Below are 15,439 nucleotides of genomic sequence, written 5' to 3'. Positions count from 1 at the left end.
GGGGGGGGGGGGAACAATTTTAATTTTGTTATCCTCTCCACCATTGCTACAAAGCGTAACCCAGAATGCAACCCTCTGGCCCTTAGCATTCTGTGCAGGTACACAGGACAAGGATTGTTTTGTTCAAAGTGTATATGGTTAACTTGCAAGCAAAGTATTGTTCAGGAATTTCATGATCTAAAAGTGCCAGGAACCCAAAGTGACATATCGTTTTAACAAATTCCCTACTTTGTGATCTTTAAGATCAAGAGAAGGAAGCAATTGATTGAAATGGAAGGAAATCTGGGTTAAGTGTTCTTCAAACAAACAAACAAAAAAAAGTAACTACCATAGCATACATTAGGACCTCAAAATTTTTTAAGGTAAACTATGTAGACTATCTTTCTTAGAGAGTTTCTGAAGAAACAAAAGTCAGCAGGCTACCAAAACCACGATACCACACAACACACACAAACCCCTGAAAAATCCGCAATCCCAGCAAACAAACAAGAACTCACTTCAAAAAAGCAAATAGATACTTCCAAGTCAGGGGTAGGATGCACAAAGGAGACTATACAGAGACTTTTAAAACTTAGAGTCCTAAAACAAAACACACACACACAAAAAAAAAAAATAAAAAAAATCGGAGAACCTGACATTAGTTGTGCTAAAAAGTAAGATTATCACATTAGTGATGCAGGAGTACAGGAACCAAATACAAAGACTATTTTTTGTCTGACAAAAGACTTGAAATAAGAGAATCATACAAGGTTTTATTCCCCCCCCCCTTTTTTTTTTTTTAATATGAAAGAATTTTAAGGATTCACTAGGTTTATCTAAAGTCAAAGTCACTTAATGGAAAAAAGACGACACTTTTGAAACAGCATTATACTATTAATCAACTTTATAAATAAAATGTAAGTGTTTTACTGTCACTCACCCCCAAGAACCCAATTTAGACAATTAGAGGACAAAATATTAAAGTCTAAGACAAATACAGTCTCCAACAGAACAAGTCTAGGTGAAATTTCAAAGAGGGTATGCTATACAAAAAAAAAAAAAAATCCAGCTGTCATTGTTTTAGAACCTTAATTCAATCACAGTCGTATCTTGAAGTAACATTAAGCACTTGATTTAAGACTCGGAAAATATGAACAAAAGTTCTGAAAGTAAATGACTAAAAGAAGACAAAGGCACAATAACACTAAAGTATTAGCAATTACCCAGAACACTGATATTCACGTTATACAGTCACCCGATATGCCAAAACTCTGTAATAAGCACCCTGTATGAGGCCTATTACCCACCCCTGGGTTCATTTTACAAGGTATCTAACTCTCACCAATTTCAGGGATGCTCAGAAGCTCCCCAGTGAAACTGAAGGAAGATGCTTCTGCTAACAATATAATCAGGAAACATTCTTGCTAATTATCATTTTTATGCCTACAGCAAAATCTGGCAGCATTAAAGAAGTTAAACCAGTCCTAATACTCACCACAGTGAGTTGAAAATGAACCTTATTTTTGTTACCATATTTGTGCAAGCAATACCATACTTCCACCACCATGATTTTGCTCTACAGATCGAGAATCAGGTTCTTACTTGGACCAGTCTCTTATCTGCCTTATTTTTTATTATCAGCTAAGAAGTTTTCTGCAATCCCCCACCATCTACTAAAATAAGTGCTTTGCAGACTGCAGGATGCCTGCAGGACCATAACAGAGAAGCCTGTACACCAGACACACTGAACATAGTTAGACTCTTGTCCAAAGACCAGTGGCTTCGCAGGCATGGTAACATCATCTCCATGGGACTTAGGAGATTAGCCTGGGCACACCTCCATGCCAGTGGTTTTTAGCACACAGCTAGTTTAAAGTACAAAAGTCTGTCTACGGTCAAGTAGACACCCCTAAGGAATTGGCACCCACAACACTGGTTTGTTTTTCTTCCAGACCAGAGCATGCTGTCTTTGAAAGTATCATGGAGGAAAGCCATCTGTTTCTAAGAAAAAAAAGTAGTCAGCTAGGACTAGGTAATATTTTCAAATAAATCAATTACTGAAAAATCTGGTTTTGATTAATGCAGAACTATTCATAATGGTGAACTGAAGCTTTCCTACTTTCCATAAAATAATAATACACACAATGACCAAAAATGGTCCCAGTGTCAGTTCTAATGAAAATGTAATTATCCCATACAAAGCAGAGCAGCATGTGTGAGAGAGATTCATGAAACTGCTTTCAAAACACTATTACAGCAGCTAAAAAATTACCTCAAGTATGGTAGTATAGGTTCAAATTAATTCATATAGAAGAGGTTACTAAAGAGCTCTTCAACACTTTAGGACTTTAAAGCACAGTAGCTACACCCTTCTCTTTTACATGTAATGCATTAACCCTGGTTCATCATGCGAGATATCCAAAACAGAATAAAACCAAGCATGTTACTATTTCAGTAAGTCATTTAGAATTACATAGAATTAATGTATTTACATTTTTATATTAACATAAATTTATCTTTACTCATTCCTTCCCCCCCCCCCAAAAAAAAAGAAAAAGAAAAATCAATTTTTCACATATGCTGTTACATCTTTTTAGTAAGAGCCAGGATAGCTAGCAGTTTCAGTAAAAGCCTGATTGATCCATTCAAATTGATTAGTGTAGCATATGTGATTATTTTCAGAAATTACAATTATTATAGTAAATAAATGAATACAAATATTCTATTGTGAAAGGATATATATCTCAACTTAAAAGTTCAGCAATGCTTTAAAGGTAGATATTACTAGCCTGCTGATACTACATTGAGGCACTTTGTTAATTTAAAATATAGGTATATACTTCAAAGTGTAAACTACTTAGAAGTAAACTTGGAAGTTACTTTTGTAACTCTTTTGTCCTTTTTAAAACATAGCATACACAAGTCCTAAAGAAACTCTGCAGCATACTTTAGTAATTACTAAGCATCAATAATGAAGAATAAAGTTAAGTCCTTAACATTTACTACTTCTTACTGAAAATCTTACTTTTCAACAGGTATTATTCATGTTCTCTGGACACTTGCTCTTTTTAAAGGCCTGCAAGTTAGCATTGGCTTAAACCTTCATCTGGAACACAGAACTGTTCATAACTATGCTAGGACTATCCTACCAGAACAGGGAAGGCAGTACAGAATATTCAGTAATAAAAGGTATTAAAGCACAACAGTGAAAAAAAATAAACAACTATGCTTTGCAGTGCCAGAATAACACTGACAAAACATCCAGTTATTCAGCCATAACAGTAAAAATGTAATGTTGCCAATGCAGCTTATACATACATACTGGGGAGCTTTGACTGACACACCCATTCCACCTTTTTCACTCACTGCCAGTAAAAGCTTGATGTGTAGCACAGCCATAAAGATGTATTTCATTTCACATGTGAGCAGCCCTAGTGAAGGAACTAATTGTATGCAAAAAAATTGAGCCTTTGTTGGAATAAAAAGAAGAAAAAAAATAAACAAGATCTTAGAATGTAACTATTTTATTTTTAATTTCATTCAATTTTTGCTTTTTAATATAAGAGACTTTAAAAAAAAAAATTCCTGGACTATAACTGGTCTCTAAATCACTTTGGCATTTAATCATTCTAATTGTTATTATGTAGTATTAATGACCGCCCATAACGATTATATTTGAAATATGAATGCAAAATACATGGGTGGTCATTACTATTACACTTTTTATGCAAAATTCCAGGAAAGAAATTATTCTAATCAACTATTTTAAAAATTTCTGCAGTGAACACAATGATTCCACAAATGGGTCACATACAGTACAGAATTTGTCCTGGGAAAGCAGAAATTATAATACAAAGATTCTAATCCAAATTAGTGCTGCTGCACCTGCTGCTATTTAAACAAAATAGAAAAGAATAAATACTGTCCTTAAAGAACAGGGAAACTGATCTAATAAAGTACAGTTGCCTACCCATAACTGCAGAGGATAAACAGGAATAGGTTTACCAGGATTGCAAGATTACAGCACAAGCTTATTTGAATCTATCACAGTAAGGGTGGAATAGAAGCAAACAAATGTGCACATATGCACACTTTGAAATTATCTATTAAAACTGACAGTTCTCATCTTAACTAAGCATAATAAATCAAGACAGCTAGAAAGCAGATTGCCTGAATCTGCATGAACCTGTTGTGTCAGCAGAAAATAGTTGAGGTTCTGGCTTGAAATTCTTATAAAAAAACCCATTATAGTTAAGAAAATGTTTCCCATACTTTTATTCTCCATAATCTTATGAATTCTTTTCAATTATAGAAGTATAAAATGTTCAACAGGATCCATCTATTCTACTGGAATACTTTGCATTGGCAATTATGAAGTGAAAATAAAAGCAGAAGCAAGTAATTTGTAGATCTTACTTTTCCAAAATCTTAATTTATAGTTTAATAGTCTGATATGTTTAAGACAAGCCATCTATTATTTTTCCTTCTCTTAAGATTACCTACCAATTATATTACTTTAAAACTAGCTATATATAAAATATATATATATATATATAGTAAGAACAAGAAAGCTACAGAAATAAAAGAAAATAAACACAATTCTTAATGACCATACCTAGTAATAAGAACCGCGTTATCATGGTGGGCAATCCCATTTTCTGGAATGGTGTTTCCATCACTTTGATGGGACAGAATGGATTTCTGCCACTTACAGAAGCTATCGAGGGACTTGTCTGCATGGTGGTTTATCTCCAAGTTTGGCTGCAATACAACACGCATACCAGAAGCGTTCCAAACAAATTACTAAAAGGTCAGTTGTTAAGCCTTTTGAAGACTAAAAACTGGACTATAATTAGAAGCAGTGGTTTCTAGGAATAAACTCTTCTTGCCGAATTTTATCTCTGTAAAATCTGACCCCAAGTTCAGCTGAACAAGCATTCTTTCTGCTCCAACTTTAATAATGATTATGTCAATTAAAAAAAAATAAAAATTCAGAATATCAAAATATAGATCTAAAAATAAAACTGACATCCCCAAAGGTGCATTAATATCCACCTGAAGTAAACAACAGATATCTTTGAGATGATACATAAGGAGTATTCATTTGAACTGTTTCATCTTGATTAAAGTAGTGAAAGATTACAAGATAGGTTTTGTACTCAGATGCAGCCATTTCAAGAAACAGTTAAACTAAACCTATATTACACAATAGCATAACTTGTATTTCAGGGATATAAAACTTAAGTGCAACAGCTCTTACCTGGTCTTCAGTGAGGACAATTAAACGTGTCACTATAATATTCACAATGTTTCCTAGACTGGAATCATGATAAAGTTTGGCAACCTGACCTCCAGAAAATAAGAAAAGGCACAAAGTCAGACAAGAAACACTACTTATTTCCTAAACGGTTAAAAATTAACCTATTTTCCTGCTCAACGTAATTTCATAATGTTAATTATCATTATCACATGAATAAGAGTTATTTTTGGACCAACAAATGACCATTCAGTAAAAATTAAACTTCTTCAGTCATACTTTTCAGTCAAAACCATTTATGCCTTGCTTCATAATCCATCCAGCATAAGGAACATTTAGACTACCAACTTAAAGAGAATAAAACTGTACATTCTAAATATAATTATATGAATGTAAAATCAAAGACAAACAATTTAAAAGCCATCACAGCATATTTCTTGACAGAAACAGTACCGCATTTTTCCCCACAATGTTAACATTTGCCCTATTTCAACTATTAAAATGTATATCAGCTTGCAGGAATTAAGGCATTATTCATGCCAATAAAGAAATACTTTACAGTTGCTTTATCATTTCAGAACATGCATTTTGATATGAATGCAGAGAGGGATGAAACTTACAATATTCATTACACTCAAAACATAGTGCTCAATGTCTTTGCGACCATGGTATCCCACCATCATTTTGTCTGCTACTACCAGCGTTTCCACAAACCGTTCAAGGCTTACTGATCTCTTCTGTCGACTATGACTATTTAACGTGTCATTGACTGGAAGTGAAGTTGGAAAAGCAGATGCATCACTCATCCACCACGGTTTACCGCTTCTTGTGAGGTCTTCTAGGAACCAAAACAATTAAACATTTCAGAGGGGTCACTAGTAAAACTCATACAAATGCAGCTGGTTTTATGTTGAGATTATAATCTTCAAGCTTCTAAAAAAGAAGTCTTTCTTGAGGCAAAAGAAAATTAAATTTGTCTAAATTTTATTTTAAAATACCTTATGTAATGGAAAAACAACTTTGAGTTCTAATATTCTCAACTCTTCTTAACCTGACTTAAGATAATAAATTATCATATTCTCTTAACAGATTTGATTCTGCGTATCTATGTTAATACTAAAGATTAGTTATAGCTAGCCACAAGCACATTTTAGAATTTTAAGGATAAGAACAAGACAGCTATAATATTTGGGGAAAAAAACCAAACTGGAAATAAAAATTTCAAAATTAAGGTAAAAGGTATCAAAATATATTAAGGAATTAAACACACTGATAAGGCACCAAAAAGCTTTTTTCCCCTCCTGTGAAACTCTAATTATTAAGCAATTATGTTTACATGCCTAATAGTTTTTGGGCTAAATAAATCACTTTTCAAGAAAGCTATCAGATTATATTTTATCTACCTTATGAATTAACTATAACAGGAAGTTTAAAATGGCCTGACATGGAATAATTTCTATAGTTATTTTTAACACTAATTTTAATTCAAATATGTTGATTCTTGTACTTGTTTTATGAAACATAGAAAAAAAAATATTTTTTGCATGCAACAGATTGATTATTAAAAATCCAAACAGCTGTAATTATCAGCAAAAGAAACACTACAAACCTATTGTAAATTTTAATTCCTGTCCTCGGGGCAAAATTGAACCCATCCTTCCCTGCAAAACTGTCATTTTTGTGTGTATTAATTATCCCTTTTCCACAAAGACCCACACAATCTCAATCTTAAATTTATTGATGTATATAATTAGGCTGACTTTACATAAGTAGGATTTCAAAATTTTTAAGGTATTCTTGATCATTATGAAGGAACATAAGAACATTAATAGTTAGATACATTTATAATTGACTGAACAGGACTGCTCAAGTGAGCAATTCCTGAGATGTATCCTTCCTCTACTAAAACAGGTACAGCTAAGGACGAGTTGAGATAGGACCAGTACCTTCTGTGAAAAAACAATGCTTTATGCAATTCAACTAAGCACACTATTTTCAAAGGGCTATAACTACACCGCAAAGAATGTATGTTCAGGTCAAAACTGATAATACAAAGCTGCTACATTCCCACTGTTGCAGTGTTTCATAATTGTTGCTTCCACAGTGTTGGCTTTAAAAGGTAAATATTTTAGAAAAATTGAAAAATTAAAATAAACCTGGTAGTTGACAAAATGCCAGTAATAAAATAATCCTCATTCTGCAATGAGTATAAGATTACACTCATTTTAAAAAATAGTACAAAGTATTAAAGCCTGATGAAGATTCTATAATTAATACTAAGCTTTTTCCTGTTTTTTTTTTCATCTCTATTCTAGGAAATTCAAAGTTGCTTTAGTTGCTCAAAGATCGTCATCTCACAAATAGTGATTTAGGAATATCTAGAATTCTCTGACAACTTCTGTAGTAAAGTTTTTACAAATTTTATGTTTATTGCCAAATAGCAAATGATGATGTCTGAGGGTTTCTGATGCTCTTAGAGTGCTAAGAGTACTTTAGAAATGCAACACTGTTTCAACATTCATTCATATTTTTTCACTCAAATATACAAATCTATTCTAAACATCTGAAAACTGATGAGCTAATGCAGAAAACTTTCAGGGGGAAAAAAAAAGATAAGATTCTGTTGGACTCATCTTGATAGCGTCTTTCAAATAAAGGTCTCCGAAGAATTCACAAAAACAAATATTACTCTTTTTCTTATCAGATGAGAAGCTTAGGCTTCAGCTGGTCTCAAAGTAATGAGTTGAAAACAATCCTGAGTACTTTGGCTCACACTCCAGTATCTATCAACGCTTATGCTGTTTTACTTAAAAAAAGACACTAAATAATTATGATAATTTCCTTTACAAAGCTAAAACCTGTCAATAAAAATTTACAATATATTTAACAAAAATAGTTCCGTGGCAAGTTATGTTATTTTTCCACCATATTCCTAGGTTTAAAAAACCCTTAAACTTGCATTAACATTGAACATAGCTATTGGAAAGTAAAAGAAAGCATCAATGAAGAAAAGTCAAACACTGTAATTAACCCCAAAGTAACAATTACAAAAACAGGAAGTTAGGTTTTAAATTGCAACTGAAAAGAAATCCAAATGTGTATAGACATGGAGTTTACAACTATGGTACCCAAGTTTTCCTAAATCACTCCTCTAAAGATCCTAGGTGGGGATGGAAGGTGCAGGAGAGGAGAGCACACAAATATTAGAAAGAGATCTCAAAACGCAACAGAAAAGTACTTATGTAAGATGCAACTGTGAGAATATTTTTGAAGTGAAGGACTATGTGCTGCTTTTTCTTACTATTAACAACATCATTTAATGTATATACAAGCATTTTTTCATTTTAGAATACACTGACTGTAAAGTCTGGCACAAGTAAAACCACTACGTGAGGCAACATGTAGCAGATCCATCCCTAAATCTGCCACTTTTTGTTGTTTCTCAATCTTATCCAAACACAGTCTGTATATTTGTAACAAGGGGTGCATGGGTGGGTGGGGTGGTTTTTTTTTTTTGTTTCAAGAGTGTGTTGTTTGTTTTTTTTAAATTCTTGCAACTCCAAAGAAAGTAAAGAAATTTTATTTCACACTTCCAACAAAACAGAATTTCAACTTTAGACACAAATACAAGCATACAGCTTTTCAGTAGAAACAGTGCAAATGCAAAAATAATGAATCATAACAAAAATTATTTTTTCAACTTTAATGTAGTGCATGCTATTAAGCATCAGACAAATAAGCATTTCAATTAACTATGCAGTCAAACAAGCATACCACAGAAAGCAATCCATAATGTAAGAAATTTGTTGCAAAATGGAGGATTTTGACATGCCCTCTCTAAATATTTAATATTAAAATTATAAGCTTTTAACCAAATTACATTGGGCATCCCATTTATACCTGTCTACTCCATGGCTTAGAGACATCCTTTCTTTGGAAAACCACCTAGATGTTGTTACTGTTTTGCACAGAATATAAATGAATAAAATCTAACTCTTCTAGAGGCTGAACCCACAAAGCATTCTGTAAAATAACCCAGTGGTCTCAAATCCCATTGAAGCAATTGGAATTTGAAGGTGCTCAACTTCTTAGCAAGGCTTTAATAATTTCAGCTATATTTCATAAAACATAGTAAGCTCGATGACAATATATACACAGACTATTAATTTTAACTTTTTTATTTAAAAAATATTCTTATGTCTAACTGCTTAAAATCTAATTTAGGTTATGAAAACCAGCCACAGTTCTATCCCATATTCTTATCTGAACCTAAACTATCTGTCAAATAGGGAAATATTATCTCTGCCTCTCCAATTCTTCTCTTGTATTTGCCACTGCAATTATACTATCTACTATGAAGTAGTCTATCACTTGCTCATACCAACCAATTCTGATCATCCTTTCTCCGAACTACCTACCCCTCTTTCTGTCAATTATTGCCATTTTTCTAAGAAAGGTCAGAAATAACACTCGTCTCTATCAACACTTCAAAATCCTGACCACTTCCCTGATACAGAACAGGTACATAATAAATTTAGGTCTAGATTACAGTAGGGGAAACTTGCCAGACTGTTAATAGTAGCACAGCTACACAAGCAGATTCCTCCCAGCGTATGTTGTACTGGCAAAAGTGTTCTGAAGGTATAGCTAAAAAAAAAAAAAAACCAACTAAAAAAAAAAAAAATCAGTCTCCCAGACAAAATAAATTATATACTGGTAAAAGTGCATTTACAGTTTTATTACAGCTGCATTTAGACTTTTTAAAATAAATAAAACAACTACAAAATCAGAGTGTTCAAAGATTCCAAAAAACAGTCAAATGCCCCAAAGATTTATTCTACTAGTAAAAAGTTATTACTGTAAACCTGGCTTTAGTCCTAGGGTCTAGAAGCTGAGAAACTGAAAATTAATATTTAATTTTACTTTTTAGATATTCTGGAGATGCTTTGGATGCCATATCTCTTTGCGATAAAGCTGAAACAGTGCTCAGAAAATGCGTTTAAAAGATTTTGGTACCCAGGAGAGCATTAAAATAGCACATCATCTGGAAAAGTAAGACTGAAGTTTTGGGGGAGAGCAAAGTTTTTCAGAAATTTTCATAGAGTGGTAGTAGTACACAGAGCAACAGAAAAAGGAGAAACTGAGATGAACGAGCATGAAAGTAGTCTTGGGCTTGTAAGAAATAGTGCTTCTGTATTTCAATAATTAAGGACTTCAGGATGTGACAGGTGTGGAAGCTCAGGAAATGCACAGGAGCTTCCAAGAATAAAGGCAGCATCAAATATGCAAAGAAATAAATGCTAAAGATTACTGCATGTTTCACAAAAAATGCACACAAGATGCATAGCTCTGATTGACCTATGATCCATATAACACATACCACCAGAACAGTTGGATGCGACATGATCTAACTAGCTGCCACTGCTTCAACCTGGCTTGGACGAGAGTGACTTCCTAAGCAATAATCTAAAAGATAACATGTGACAGAGACCAATACATTTTCTTTTTCTAGTAATATTATAATGCCAAAAGTAGCATTGGCCTGCATTTCATGACTGTCCTGGTTTGAGGACACGACAATGACCCTTCTACTTATTTCAAGAGACTTAAGTGACAGCATTCCCTACAAAATGAGAGAGATGGATGCTTCGCAGATGTCTGTTATGAAATGCATAAATTGGAGCACCCACATACATTAGTACTCTTATTTTACAATCAGTTAGCAGGCAGTAGTAGTTAGGAGACTTGTTTTGCAATCATTAAAAGCACGTAGATGGAATAACACTTCCAAACTTACATACATAAAGTTTGACATTCACTACAAGTAGAGTCTAAACACAGTTAAATGAACCATGCAGGAAAAACTGTCTCCCAAGCATGGACAATCTGCACTGTAAGTTTAGTCAGCTGGTGCCAGTAAAAGTTACAACCTCCAAAAGAAGCTGTTACATCATGAACAATGATATTTAAGATTAGTATTTGTCAGCCTGTCCTGTGCACTAAATCTTATGGAATACAACTATCCATGACTGAACTTTTAAGAACAAGCTATTTCTGAGATATAAACAAACAAGGTTAGGACATTTTTCTATTGTGTAAAAAAAGCCATTATTTTAGTGCTCTAATATAATGTTGGATTTACTCCAAGCTGCCATCAAGAAATTGGTTTTCACCTTCAGTTTAAGCAACTGAAAAGTCACGTCAAAGAATACTTGAAAAATGTTTTTGTGGAAGTTAAAACTGCTTTACAAGGAAAACATCTCAATCAAAACCATATAATCCTTCCTGTAAGGCACCTGTAAATCTCATACTCAACTAGCACGGAATAATGTTACCAACCTGAACCAAAAGCCAGTATCAAAACACCATAAACCTCCATAAATGAGAAAGATGTGGAGTCCAGTCACAAATGTATTACTAATCATAATACTAACACATATTTATTATACATCAAGTTTCCTCAAATGAGATGGAACACTTACTAAACATTGAGCTGTAATACTTCGTCACTCAGTCACACCTTTCAGTCAGAGAATGAAGTATATTTATAGCACATTTTGAGGAAGCTTGTGCTCATCATTACCACTGTACACAACACAGGAATAAAACAAAACTTACTCCCAGTATCTTAGATTTTGAAAGACACTACACTCTATCTGAATCTGAAAAAAAACAAAACCTACTTTTCAACAGTAGTCACTGCATCACCCAAAAGGAGGATTCCTACTGCTATATTCTCCATTGTACCTTACATGTGAACCAAGCAAGATATTTTAAAATAAGTCATAAGTTTGAGTTTGGGGTTTTTTGTTTGTTTTGGGTTGGGTTTTTTTGTGGTTTTTTTTTTTTTTTAAAGTAATAGCACTTAATAGCACTCATACTCACCTGAGACTCCACAGTGACCACGAGCATAGAGATGTTGCTGGTGCATGGCAGACTTTTTGTATATAACATGTGGATGACCATTTTCATAATTAAAGTTACTGGAATTTTTTGTTATATTCCTTAAAGGCTCAATAAAATACTCTTCATCTTCTGTAGCAATGACACCATGCTTAAAGGAGAAAAGAAAATAAAAACTTGCAAGAGACAATATAAAATTCCTATTAAAAAACTTAACTTTAAGTAATATTTGATTATCATTTCTGTAAAGAAATTCACAGCTATAAACAAACACAGAAAACAGTGCATGAGCCAGCTCTCCTCCACTGACTTTAGTGGGAGCAGGAGTAATGTCTATAAGCAACACAATGAGGGCAATGATATTTTAATTCTTTTCTATTTCTGGAGTTCTTTCCCATCATTTTTGGTAGATGTGGTAAGAAAGCAAGATATATTCTTGGTATATGACAAACAATCTGTTCACAGAGATATTCCCAAACTATGTGATTCCTATCCATTAAAAGTGACGCCAAGCCAAAATGGCCTTGCTCAAAGGGTGAGCACTCTGTGATGCCACACCAGTATATGCTTAATACCACACACTGTATCAAAGAAAAAACACATGAAGGATTAATTCTAGAAAATATATTTCAGGAAGCCATTCAGCATTTTACATCCAGATGCTTAATTCAAAAACTGAGCTAGTTATTAAAATCAAATTATTAATATTAACTTAGGCTACACTATCTACAAAGCATTTATTCCTTAAAAGGTCTCACCACAAATCTCTGGCAAATTCAAGTCATTGCAGACTGTGTACTAGACTTCATTCTCCATAAGAAATGAACGTTTTTACTTTTTTTTTTTTCCCCTCATACTGCAGTGCAGAGGAATAGATATTCTATGCTCATGTTTTACATTTGTGAACTCAGCTTCTTCCAATCAGGAAGTGATTTATGGAAGGAAGGGGGGGTTTCAGGCCAACTACATAATCTCCTGAACCTTCAGCAATTAAAACTGAAATTTAGCAGATGATCCAGTTTTGGGATCCTTTCAGCTATAGAAATATTAGTGAATAAGCCCAGACAGACACCTATATTTGCTAAATAAAAAATTCTGGTATCTGTATCTAGAAAACCCTGAATGTATAAACTTTCTGCACCAGGGAAAAGAGCTAATGATCAGGCAGGAAACTGGAAGCAGGAACTCCTGCATTCACAGAATCACAGAACGGTCAGGGTTGGAAGGGACCTCTGGAGATCATCTAGTCCAATCCCCCCGCCAGAGCAGGGTCACCTACAGCAGGTTGCACAGGACAGCGTCCAGGCAGGTTTTGAATGTCTCCAGAGTGGCACACTCCACAACCTCTCTGGGCAGCCTGTTCCAGTGCTCTGCCACCCTCAAAGTAAAGAAGTTCCTCCTCACGTTCAGATGGAACTTCCTATGGTCAAGTTTGTGCCCATTACCTCTTGTCCTATCACTGGGCACCACTGAAAAAAGACTGTTCCCATCCCCCTGGCACCCTCCCTTTAAGTATTTATAAGCATTGATAAGATCCCCCCTCAATCTTCTTTTCTCTAGGCTAAAGAGACCCAAGTCCCTCAGCCTTTCCTCATATGAGAGACGTTCTAATCCCCTAATCATCATTCATATCCTGATTTTAGGAATCATAAATTTCAACTACATCTTTGATCTGTAATGCAAGGACTATGCATGAGCCTTTTTTTTTTATTAAAGAGGTTTTTGTTTGGTTTAGGTTTTGGTTTTCTTTTGTTTTTTTTAACTCCTCTGATGAGGCCTCTATGATTAGGCATAAGACCACTTGCTCCATATTTTCTCTAAATATCCCAAAGCTGTTACTGAGATCAGGACTTGCCATTGTACTCTTGGTCAAAGCTCTCCTCTTGCTGCCGTTTTATACATCAGCTGCTTGCTGTTCTTCACTCCTGAAATAACCAAGTTTCAGCAGAATCATAGAATCATTTAGGTTGGAAAAGACCCTTAAGATCATCAAGTCCAACCGTTAACCTAACACTACCAAGTCCACCACTAAACCATGCCCCTAAGTCCCACATCTACCCATCTTTTAAATACCTCCAGTGATGGTGACGACCACTTCCCTGGGCAGCCTGTTCCAATATTTGACAACCCTTCTGGTGAAGTAATTTTTCTTAATATCCAATCTAAACCTCCCCTGGCACAACTTGAGGCCATTTCGTCTTGTCCTATCACTTGGTACTTGGGAAAAGAGACCAACACTCACTTCGCAACAACCTCCTTTCAGGTTGTTGTAGAGAGCGATAACATCTCCCCTGAGCCTCCTTTCCTCTCCATAGGCTAAACAACCCCAGTTCCCTCAGCCACTCCTCATAAGACTTGTTCTCCAGACCCCTCACTAGCTTCATTGCCCTTCTTTAGACACGCTCCAGTACCCCAATGTGTCTTGTAATGAGGGGCCCAAAACTAAACACAGTATTTCAGGTGCAGCCCCACCAGTGCAGAGTACAGGGGAATGATCACTTCCCTAGTCCTGCTCACCACACTATTCCTGATACAGGACAGGATGCTGTTGACCACCATGGTCACCAGGGAACATAGCTGGCTCATATTCATCTGGCTGTCAACCAACACCCCCAGGTCCTTTTCTGCCAGGCAGATTTCCAGCCACTCTTCCCCAAGCCTGTAGCATCGCATGGGGTTATTGTGACCTAAGTGCAGGACCCAGCACTTGGCCTTGTTGAACTTCATACCATTGGCCTCAGCCCATTGATCCAGCCTGTCCAAATCCCTCTGTAGAGCCTTCCTACCCTCAAGCAGATCAACACTCCCACCCAACTTGGTGTTGTCTGCAAACTTACTGATGGTGCACTCGATCCCCTCATCAAGGTCATTGATAAAGATATTAAACAGAACTAGCCCCAGTACTGAGCCTCAAGGAACACCACTTGTGACCAGCCACCAACTCGATTCAACTCCATTCACCACCACTCTTTGGGCCTGGCCATCCAGACAGGTTTTAGTTGTTTGGTTTTTTTTTAACCAGTGAGGAATACCCCTGTCCAAGCCAAGAACCGCCAGTTTCTCCAGGAGAATGCTGTAAGAAATTGTGTCAAAGGCTTTACTGAAGTCCCAGTAAACAACACCCACAGCCTTTTCACAGAATCACTGAATTTTCAGAGTTGGAAGGGACCTCTAGAGAGCATCTAGTCCAACTCCCCTGCTAAAGCAGGATTGCCTAGAGCACATTACTCAGGACTGCATCCAGGCGGGTCTTGAAAATCTCCAGAGAAGGGGACTCCACAACCTCCCTGGGCAGCCTGT

At 35.3% G+C, this 15,439-nt stretch overlaps 1 protein-coding gene across 1 annotated transcript in view; it reads right to left on the bottom strand.

The window, feature by feature from the left end:
* LOC104287393 (A disintegrin and metalloproteinase with thrombospondin motifs 6-like) overlaps positions 1–15,439 on the bottom strand; it is a 160,151-nt gene that overhangs the window by 135,261 nt on the left and 9,451 nt on the right. The window contains exons 3-6 of the mRNA XM_009886090.1: positions 12,122–12,290; positions 5,857–6,071; positions 5,240–5,323; positions 4,595–4,740 (exon numbers count right to left, since the gene is read on the bottom strand). Of these exons, the coding sequence (XP_009884392.1) occupies positions 4,595–4,740; positions 5,240–5,323; positions 5,857–6,071; positions 12,122–12,290 (614 nt within the window). The remainder of the gene's footprint in view (positions 1–4,594; positions 4,741–5,239; positions 5,324–5,856; positions 6,072–12,121; positions 12,291–15,439) is intronic.

The sequence above is a fragment of the Charadrius vociferus genome, unplaced genomic scaffold (assembly GCF_000708025.1).
Source record: "Charadrius vociferus isolate BGI_N301 unplaced genomic scaffold, ASM70802v2 scaffold675, whole genome shotgun sequence".
Taxonomy (NCBI): Eukaryota; Metazoa; Chordata; class Aves; order Charadriiformes; family Charadriidae; genus Charadrius; species Charadrius vociferus.
The sequence above is the reverse complement of the archived record's forward strand: the minus strand, read 5'-3'. Positions and strand labels throughout refer to the sequence as shown.